An 11,455-nucleotide genomic window follows, 5' to 3' on the forward strand; every position below is an offset into this window, starting at 1 on the left:
ACGCTGACTGCTGACATACATCCATGCCAGTTTTACAGAATCCCAGGAAACCCATTAAACTGTCCCATTTTTGTCGAAAACCCGAATATACTCCGATTACAGGGTGTTCAAAAATGATATAAAATTGTATAGATCATAATGATAAAATTATATAGGTATAGGGCTGCAGTGATTACTTGATTCATTGGTTATTAATCGATTACTACACTCTTTAAATCATAAAGAGTTTTGTTTTTTTGTTTTCTTCGCTTTGTATCACAAAGAAATAACTTGTGGACAAAATAAGACATTTATCAATATCAATATCTTCCAACATTTTCTAAAACTTTATGGAAAACAAGTCATCGATTATTCGAGAACATAATTGAGAGTTTAATTGATTATGAAAATAATTGTTAGTTGCGCCCCGATATAGGTGCATGCTATTTCATTCTAGCAGACAGACAGACAAATAATAATACATTTATTTGGTGTCACATGAGACAAAGGTGGATTAGGGTATGATGTGTATTTGAACTCAGATTAAATGTCTAATCACTGAAGCTCAAATTAATACACCTTACATATTGAATGATGGTGTTTAATTGTGTTATTTTTACTACTTAGATTTTCATTTAGCAAGAAATCTAAATTTAATTGCCTTAATACAACAGAAGGCGTGTTTACATGACACTTAATAAAGCTACATATTGCCACAGCAATGCTGCTGCTAGGTAGCAGCGGACGCGTCTTCTACGTCACCAACGTCACTTCCGCCTCTAAGACCCCGGATGAAGCTGCCATTGGGGCAAGTGAGCAGGGCCACCGAGGTTGGTCGGATTTAATGTAACGGTGAAGGGGGGTCGAAGCGGATAAACGTATCTCTGGGTTCATGTGGACGGGACAGCGTGGAGTTGCAGCAGCGCTACGACCATAAACAAACTGTCCGCTGCCCGAGCAGAGTCACCGGCCAACGGCGGTTGCTAACTGTACTTAACTGTTAGCAAAGTAGCGCGGAGCAGCTTCTCCGGCTATTAGCCGCACACACGGCGGACACTCTGAACGTCTTGCCAGGCTTCAACCACAACACCAGGTGGATGAATGATGTCTGCGGCCAGTATCGACCCTCAGGTAAGCAGGGAGGCCATACGTTCAGGGTCTGGTTGTCGTTTTCCGTTGGGAAAACGAACTGTGCGCTGTGTGCGCTTCCCACTCCTGGAAGACGATGCCACCTCTGGCAGCTAGTCAGCTAGTTAGCCACCTGAGGTTAGCTGGAAAACTGGTCAATAACGAAGGCCCGCACCACTGATTCTTCTGGCTATCTACCATAACACAGCAACGCTCGGTGCTAGTGGCCTATTTGTGTCTATGTGTATTTTTGTATATATATACACATATGTTTGTGTGTGTACATATATGTATAAATAATTTTTTGAATACATCTGTGTAATGCTGTGGATAACCCATGCAAAGCTTTCTTTTTGTCTTCCTCCTTTCACATGCATTCATCCATCGAATATGACAATTCAGACATCGAAAGGACAAGATGCAAGTAAAGGTAAGAAAACATTGTTGGTGTACCTCTCCACATCCCCGTGTAATGATATGGGGGCATAAATCATTACAACAACCACTCTGCATACCCAGCAGCTAGTGATGTAATAATATCAAAATCGCATCATATGATAATACCCGCAGCTACTTGCCCATGGTATGAGTAGTTTCTTGGAACTGTGATAGACATAAAGCTCAGAGTTGCACGTAAAGTCCGCCCTTCTGTGGTGAGCCTGATGAACTCTGACTGCTTGAGGCTCTGTGAAACTTAAGCTTTGTCTCTTTGTAGAGAGCTTTGACTAGTTGGTCCGGTGTGGGATTTTAAACTATAGCTTCAGCGTGTTTACTTCTCATCTGCAACCTTTGTTGTCCACCACAGATTATGGAAATTTTGCTTTATTCATTAAATGATAGATATTGAGCCATCATGCTGTTATGATGAAGTGGGTTTGTAAACCCACTTCTGTAAATTATTTTGGCCTGGTTGGATTTTTTCGGCACATCTTTTCTAATCTTTGGGGGTGACAATTTGCCAGGTGGCCTCTCATATTACTCGCATTCCTCAATGTTTTGGTCACCGCAGTCTGCCAGTGTTTGCTTATAGCTGTTATATTTGTCTGCCACTTTTTCTAATTTTCGTCTTGGTAAAAGCGAAATGCTTCCACACCATAGATTCAAAAGCTAGTGGAGCATCCAAATTTTCATAATCTCTGCCTGTCTGTCTCTCTCTCTCTCTCTCTCTCTCTCTGTCTTGCCATTTTTCTTCTACATCTGATTTAGATCTTTAGATGCATCAAGCTGAGCCCATATTATAATGGGTAAGCATCGGACAGTGGTATTTGTAGTTCCTGCTCCAGTGCACCTGAAACAAAACTAGTTTTTGCCAGGAAGACCTATCATGTGATACTGTCTCAGGTCCACAACAGAATTGAGACCGTTTTGCTCTCATAATATTTCAAAATACACTTGGGCATCTCTGCTAAAATCTCATGTAACATTACGGCTCTATAAATGGAACAAAGATGCTTTTAACATAACACATTTGCCAAGTACACTGTGGGCTTGTTCCAAACAATTTGCAGAACCTGCATTTAGGCTGTTTTGTTGTTTAAAACTTTTGACTTTATAATGCTGTGGCCAGGGCTCTGCTAGGGCCTCACTACTGGTTGTAGGAATCCTTGTTCATTCTGCCACAAAGGGTAGTTTTTTTATATAATTGTGGGTGTGCATACAAAATGTGTTTTCTCACTGCAGAAAGAATCTACAGCTTCAATGATGGATAGGAATTTAAACGTCTTATAACTTTTGTGCAATACTGTCTTAATTTTTATGTCAAAACAGAAGGTCTAAAACTGTATAAAAGCAATGTGTTTGTATTGTATTATATAATAGTATCCACATTACATTTAGTCATTCACATGGTCTATTAAACACTATCTATTTGAAGACTTTACTGTCCACCATTCATGTTTATCGATTGTATTTTTAATTCCCCAGTTGCTTTTCAGTTTTATACAGTATGTGATGGTGGTATACACTGCACAGTTGAGGCATCATAAGCAGGATTTTCCCTCTAATGCACTGCTCATATTTTAGGCTCCATAATAGATTTTTGCACCAGTAGGTTGAAAATATTTTGAATTCTGACATGCAGCTTTGTCATTGATTTGATTTCATTGCAGCCTTTCCAGTTTCAGTGCAGAATGGCTCCCTCCACCAGAAGGACACAGTCCATGACAATGACTTTGAGCCCTATCTCACCGGCCAGTCCAACCAGGTGGGAAACACCTCTGAATTTTAATTAGTTATTTCTTGCTTTTCCTGCATTCTGTTGCCCTAACAACTTATCTTTACTCTGTGTCTGTTTGTAGAATAACAGTTATCAGTCCATGACGGACCCATACCTGTCCAGCTACTATGCCCCCTCCATTGGATTTCCCTACCCTCTCAGTGAAGCTCCTTGGTCAACAGGAGGTGATCCACCAATTCCGTACCTGACACCCTATGCCCCCCTCAGCAATGGAGACCATCACTTCATGCACGACACAGTGTTTGGGCAGCCAGGAGGGCTCAGCAGCAGCATCTATCCTCACAGGTTTAATTTTTTCCCAGAGAATCCGGCCTTCTCTGCATGGGGCACCAGTGGTTCTCAGGGCCAACAGACTCAGAGCTCAGCCTATGGAGGGAGTTACAGTTACCCTCCTAGCTCTCTAGGGGGCACCTTAGTCCCAGATGGCCAGACAGGTTTCCATAGTGACACCTTGAGCAAGGCTCCAGGTATGAACAGCCTAGAGCAGGGCATGCTGGGCCTAAAGATAGGTGGGGATGTGACAGGAAGTGGCTCGGGTGTGAAAAGTGCAGGCTCTGTGATTGGTGGAGGTGGCAGCGTAGCTGCAGCTGTTGCTGCTGGCAATGGTGGGACGCCAATCGGAATGCCCCCTCCAAAACCTACATCGTGGGCTGCTATTGCGAGTAAACCTGCCAAGCTGCAGCAGCAAAAGGCCAAGAACAAACCCGGCACACCTATATCTGGAGGAAGTCTGCCTCCACCCACCATTAAACACAACATGGACATTGATTCATGGGATAATAAAGGGACTGCTACCAAGATAGCCCCTCCTTTGCCACATCACCACCACCATCACCACCACCACCAACAGCACCAGCCACAGCTTCACTCCCATGCTCCCAGTCTCCTCCCTCCCCTTCAACAATCCATACAGTCTGCCCAGTCCCTGGTGCAGCAGATGACCATGCAGGGTCCTCCACCCCCTCCACAGCCTTATCACAACCACAACTCTGCTCCAACACCTCAGACCCGGTGGGTTGCCCCACGCAACCGCAACTTGTGCTATGGTGGTGGAAGCTTGGATAGCAGTGGCTCCTCTAATGGTGGCGGCATCGGTAACGGAGGTGGAGTGGGATTGCTTCCAGAGCCAGGATTGGAGTCTCACCCTGTGCTGGAGAAGCTACGAGCGGCCCATAGCTATAACCCTAAGGAGTTTGACTGGAACCTGAAGAACGGCCGTGTATTCATCATCAAGAGCTACTCCGAGGATGACATCCACCGCTCCATCAAGTATTCAATCTGGTGCAGCACAGAGCATGGAAACAAGCGTTTGGACTCAGCATTCAGAGCGATGAACTCAAAAGGCCCTGTCTATTTGTTGTTCAGTGTCAATGGCAGCGGCCATTTCTGCGGTGTGGCGGAGATGCGCTCACCTGTGGACTATGGCACCAGTGCTGGTGTTTGGGCGCAGGACAAGTGGAAGGGCAAGTTTGATGTGAACTGGTTGTTTGTTAAGGACGTGCCTAATAGCCAGCTGCGACACATTCGCCTGGAAAACAATGACAACAAGCCAGTGACCAACTCTCGTGACACTCAAGAGGTTCCTTTGGAGAAGGCGAAGCAGGTGCTCAAGATTATTGCCCAGTACAAACACACCACCTCCATCTTTGATGACTTCTCCCACTATGAGAAGAAGCAGGAGGAGGAGGAGGTGGTGAAAAAGGTAGACATTTCTTTGAGATTTTACCCTTATGAGTTTACGCATATGAGTTAGAGAAAGTAAAATAGGTATTAGAAATAAATGTGTTGGCAAGTATCCTTAATTTTCACCTGTTACAATGCAGTGCCCTTTACAGGTTTAATACTTTCTCAGAAACCTCCTCTAGACTGACTAAAGTTCAAAGTAATATAATTGGATTGAACTAGTACAATTCATTTTATATATGATATAATAATGACTGAGTACAATATGTAATTGTCATAGCAAGGTGTGGTTTCAAGTTATTTTACAAATGGCAATAACAAACAGTAATAAAAATATTGATATATTCATTCAGTTACTTATTTGTAAGCAGATTTCTATCCTTTCTTATATTCTTTGTTTTCATTATTGATTTAAACATCAGATGGAAGTTCAAGTATTTAAAGTGATAGTTTCTTTTAGGTATGGTTGTATGAGGAACTGACACAGTCAGCACTGCATACACAGTCAGCAACCGTAAGACTGGCATGGTTCCCTGATCACATGGCTGACCGCTGCAACACAAGAAGAAAATATTTTAGCAACTTAAGGTTCACTTAATACTCATCACCTCGCACCTAATAATTCCACAGTATCTTGAGAATTTGTTAGCCAATTTATCTCAACTGTAAACTCAAATTTGTAAACCACTTACTCTCCTGCACCAAAATCTGCATTCTACCTCTTGAAGTACTGCTGGTCTATTGCTGCCTAGTTTGGTATGGTGGTGTCACTTGGGTTAAACCGAAAGAAGGATTTTAAGTCATGAAATAACACATTTGAACTGATGGGGGCAGCAGTGAATCATCAACTTCTCTGTGCTGATGGGTGTAATGGCTGATTTTCTCTGTGGACTTTGGTGCAGTGAGTGGTTTACAAAGCAAAAACAAAGTTCTCCCCCAGTCAGAAAAGACTGTCTAATGTTGACATAAAGTGGCTAAGGTTTTCATAAGATATCATATAACTTAACTTAAGGGAGCTAAGTACAGTAAAGCCCTTGTTTCAGGCTTGCGTTTTGACTGTGAACAGTACCTTTTACTTGGTTCTGTTCTGAAGGTGTGCACTGTGCCCGATGGCTGTGTCGGTGAGATACGGGGCCTGACAGGTGACAATGAACAACAACATCGGATGTGACACAGCAGACAACCGTGGATGACATCAGCTCAGTTTGTGGCTGTTTGTCTCAACAAGACGTCAAGCTCTGTGTGAGAATAGACTGCAGGTGTTGAAGAAACACCGGTTGGAAGGGAGTGACACTTTCTGTGGCTCAGCTCACTGTTGTGGGTCTAGCTCCACCCCTTCTGTGCTAATGCTCTGGTACAGACAAATTGAACGGTTGGGGCTGCATATTTTGGTATTCTTAATGGTAACGCAAAAAAATATATATACTGTACTGAACTGAAATGTTCCACTTTGTGGAAACGCCACATGACTGTGCCAGTACCTCAAGCTGATCTATCGCTTTAAAAAATCTATTAAACTTAATCAGCTCTGTATTTAAGTTATATTTTTACATGACAAACCTTTAACATTTAATGAGGCTTTGATTTATGTTTTAATTTCTTATTCTGATTGTTTTAACAGGGCTATGAGCCTGCCCCAATACAGAACCGATCCAGAATCGATCAGGTAAAGTCACTTCTGCTCTTTATCCTGTTTGATATATCATGTGAATATTTTAATGATAGTTGTACGATTAAAAACCCTGTTCTTGTTTTTCTCCTCCACTCAGGATCGTCAGAAGTAAACATAAGAAGAAGACTTCTGAAAGCTTCGATCAGTGGTTGTGCTCGGATGGACATACTAAAATTTAAAGATTTAAAAAGTTAACACACGGACATATAGAAATTGAAAACTAATATGTTTTTCTATTTAATTATTTTGACTTTGGCCCATGTCAAAACATTTGAGCCACATTGCTCCTGGTTCCCAAACTTTAAGATGAGTGCAGGGATGAAGCTAGTTCCACCAGGTGAATCGCTTCAATAATATATATTATTTTCCTGTTCTGTTTTGTTTTTTTTAGCCTTTTAAATCTCTATCGCTCCCCCCAGAACTTGCATTCTTAAACTTAATATAAATATCTGCACGTCTGTTTTGAAAATCTCTTGACAACATGCTGCTGATATTCAGTGACTGTTCACTTTGTGGTGTGTGTGTTGGAGAAATGTTAAAGTGCTTGTATTGGTTAATCTTAATGAGTGAACAACACTTAATTGACAAATGTCTGCTATCTGTTTGTGGCCCGTTGTATTTTATATTATTAGAAGGAAAGACACTTCTATGACGGCCCTCTTATGTTTTCATGTCTGGGCTGTTCTACCTTGGTAGAGGAATGTGACACTGAGAGTTTCTGTATGCATAGGCCTAAATGTGCAAGGTTGTGACCGTAGAAAAGCATAAGTGTTAGTATTTTGAAGAGAAAAAAAAAAAGACCAACTTGCTTCTAATTGATATCAGTGTAACATTAAGGTGCAGAAAATTTAGATTTTATTTTTTCTCAGATTGGAGCCTTAACATTTCTTTTAAGCAGTAGAATAAATGACTTTGTTTCTCCTTAACACTGTACTTTAAAACTCGTCAGCTAGACATTCAGGGAAAAGATGTCCAGTTAACAAAAGCTCAAAAAGGCAGTCCCCCCCCCTTTTTTTTTATCTAAAGGAATGAAATTCACATAATCTGTATCGCTTACAGTTTGTTTTCCGTTTCTCTAATCCAGTGACTTTGATTTCCCCCTCTGTTCCCATCTGCTCCAACAGAGTGTCTGTCCGTGAGATTCTGAAGGAAATGTAGCATGTACTGCTTTTAAAACTCAAAGCCAGGCCTGTCCTTTTGGTTCTTTGCTTTTTTTTTTTGTTCTTTCTTAACATCATATTGATCTCAGCATTTTCATTGCTATAACCTTTCCACGTCATCCCCCACGAAAATGTAAGCTTTAATGTACCGGCATTTCTAACTAAGATCGCCTCAAAATGTTAACTGTAGCATTATATTTAACCGATTTATTGTCAAGTGTATGAACACCCAGAGACTAGCCTATTATGGTATATGTTTGTGACTTCTTCTTTCTTTTTTTTAATTGCTTGCTGTATTGTGTGTATGTGTATGTATGCTGGAGTGAAAGAAACAAGGGAGTACGACTGTGGAGCAATCAGAGTTATATTACGGTATTGGAATATAGAAAATTTATTCAAGAAAAAAAAAGTTTTAAGTCACCCCTGAATTAAATATCCATTGTGTCAGAGGTCACTGTCACATTCTTAGATTTGATCATGTTCATTATTAAAGATATTATTACCTGTTTGTATTTTTCATTATTGCTGTCACTGGGATGCTGAGAAAGGATCAAATAAGATCAAAATCAAACATCTGCCAAGAAAGCTTTGTTTTTACTTTAAAAAAATAACATAACCATTTTTCTTTTATTGCCCCACTATCATTATACTGTCATGGCATCTGCAAATTGCTTAAACTTTATTTGACACGAAATGACTCGATATATTCAATTAAATTTTGTTTGTATAGTGCCATATGACATGCATTATCATTATGCATTATTAACATGCATTATCTCAAGACACTACTTTCATAATCGATAAATATTTGGATTATTTTCTCGATTTGAGTAATCGTTTGGTTCAGAAAATGCTGAAAAATATTAATCAGTGTTTGTCAAACCTGGAAATGATAATGCTCTCGGATGTCTTGTTTTGTCCACAAACCAAAATAATTATTTCTTTGTTTATATTGAGCAAAGAAACCAGAAAAAAATCACGTTTCATTAACGAAACACTGAATAGCAAACTAGTTGGCGATTAAATTAGTAATTGATTAATAATCGAGTAATCATTTCAGCCATAGTTAGGATATTGTAATGACCATGACCAACGAACACATTGAAATAGATTGGTTATTGTCACAGAAAAACAAATCTCCAAATGGATTATTTTTATTTAAATGTAATTATTTAATCATCAAACCAGACAAGTACATTTAAAACAATAAATCAAGTTGAATAATTATTACACTGACAATATAACATTTAAATGAGCAAGCAATGTAGCAAAAAGAGTGATAAGAATCTAAAACCAAAAGATTATAGTGGTGAAATTGAAGAAGCAGTATTTGGTTTATCTGTTAACACCCAAACGAATCATAAATGTAATCATTTACAGCAAGTTTCATTTGATCAACTAAAGGCAGTGCCAGTCCACGGCATAAGCAAATAAACAGCTGTTTATGTGGAAGAAAAAATAAACATACCATCATAGAGAAATGTAGATATTTTTAGATGTCTAAATAACTTATGTGGTTTTAATTCGTAGGTGACGATTGCTCATTAGTTCCTGTGTTTTAAAAAAAACAACTAATTCAAGTTTAGTATCACCACACTTTAGTGCTTCACTCTGAATGAACGAGAAAGTAATTACTAATAATTAATACTTTTTACTAATTTACTAATACTATTTTACTGCCCTGGGCACTGGCACAGTTCAGTACGGTTTAGAACGGTAAAACCTTGGTCAGAACTACATTTAGTTGCACTCGATGGCTGTGTCAGCGAGATACGTAATCGTGACATTGTACCAGTGCAACAACAACATCAAACAATGACGCAGAAGCTCGTTTGTGGCTGTTTTTCTCAACAGGACGTCAAGTGTTGTATGAGAATAGACTACGTTTGAAGAAACACCAGTCACAGGGGAGTGACGCTTTTCTGTCGCTCAATCAATGGTGTGTCTAGCTCGACCTGCACTGTACCATACCATTACTCTAGTACCCCAAGGGAAGGGTACTGAAAAATGGAACAGTTGGGGGCAGTTATTTTGGTACTGTTCCTCATGGAAACACTGGTTTGGTGTAAATAATACAATTATAATTAATGCAATGTTACATTTGTATCCATAATAGTCAAGCACCACACATCAAATTCATCGTAAGGCCCCATAAAGGCTTGGACCGGCCCTGTCCAAAGACCTCTCATTTTAGTGATGGCTGCTTTCTTTCAGGAGAAACATTGAATTAGGGTCAGTCGAGGAAATTTATCCTGCAAATACGCCACAAAAACACACAGTATATATATGGTTTAAAATTTTAAAATCTCAAAAATGATGATAACAATAATAATCTGCCTCCACAGTGAGGCCACATTTAGTGAAGCTGCAGCAGCAGGAGCAGTCTTTGTTCAGGCCTGAGCTGCTGCTGCATGTGTTACAGTGTTACTCTGCATCATCTTCATCACCTTCATCTTCATGAATGATCTTCACAGGATGAAGAGCAGAGAGTGTGATCCCTCTCTTGGCATTCACCGCGTGCCTTAATTGTATGGCTAATAAATCAAGGTCCGCTGTGAACACGAGGAGTGGTAATCCCGAGTTATTAATCTGACACAAACACACAATCAAAAAAACAAACCCACATAATTTCACGCGCCTCCGTGGGCGCCATTGCGATTCATGACCTGTAATCTAATTTCTATCATTAATAAGACTCGAATAAAACAAGCTGCATCACTCAGAGACGACGCTCTCTTTTGAAGTGAAGGACATTCCGCTGTCTCCAGCTCCAGATGCGCGTATGTGTATGTCTTCATTCCGCAGCAGGTTTAATCTCATCCCCCCACGTCCACGGAACATCCGCGCCTCACTCCAATGACGGATCCGTGGAGGCCAAACACTGCAAGCGTCCACTGCAGTGCTGGTGTAGCAGGAAACGGACAGGCCCCTCATCATGATGATGACGATGATGTGTCCACTTCGACCCCCAGATTTAAATGTCTCAAAGAAAAGTATGTCCACTGGGTTTTCCAGTTATTAGACATTTCTTTACATCAAATCGACTCGTCCCGATTTCATGCGCCGATCCCTCATAGGCTACGAGAGACGACGTCATGACGTGGATCCACCCACGTCCTCCCCGGAACATAATCATCAGAGGAAAGAAGAATGCATTTCAATGTCACAATTATGAGACACTAAGTCATAATTTCGATTTAGTATTTCATAATTTCTGTGGGCCTTACTATACAGTGACTTTTTTGTGTATTTTTGGACGTCTTACTGTACTATGACTTTTTTGGGTCTTTTTGGGCGTCTTGGACATCTTACTATACTATGACTTTTTTGTCACATTTTGGATGCCTTACTATACCAAGACTTTTTTGTGTCATTTTGGACGTCTTACAATACGATGACTTTTTTGTCACATTTTGGACGTCTTGCAATATGATGACTTTTTTGTCACATTTTGGACTTCATACTATGACTTTTATGTAAAATTTTGGACACCTTACTATAATGTGACTTTTTTGTCACATTTTGGACATCTTACTATACTATGACTTTTTGTCATTTTGGGCGATCTTACTATACTATGACTTTTTGTCAGAATTT

At 40.1% G+C, this 11,455-nt stretch overlaps 1 protein-coding gene across 1 annotated transcript; it reads left to right on the forward strand.

The window, feature by feature from the left end:
* The first annotated feature begins 743 nt into the window (after window positions 1-743).
* On the forward strand, window positions 744-8,366 carry ythdf1 (YTH N(6)-methyladenosine RNA binding protein 1). The gene is made up of 6 exons (XM_044015623.1): window positions 744-1,110; window positions 1,510-1,537; window positions 3,216-3,310; window positions 3,405-5,045; window positions 6,648-6,692; window positions 6,796-8,366. Exons 1-6 carry the CDS (start codon window positions 1,081-1,083, stop codon window positions 6,808-6,810), a joined length of 1,854 nt encoding a protein of 617 aa, XP_043871558.1. The 5' UTR covers window positions 744-1,080; the 3' UTR covers window positions 6,811-8,366.
* The last annotated feature ends 3,089 nt before the right edge of the window (window positions 8,367-11,455 follow it).

This window comes from Solea senegalensis, unplaced genomic scaffold (assembly GCF_019176455.1).
Source record: "Solea senegalensis isolate Sse05_10M unplaced genomic scaffold, IFAPA_SoseM_1 scf7180000013726, whole genome shotgun sequence".
NCBI lineage: Eukaryota > Metazoa > Chordata > Actinopteri > Pleuronectiformes > Soleidae > Solea > Solea senegalensis.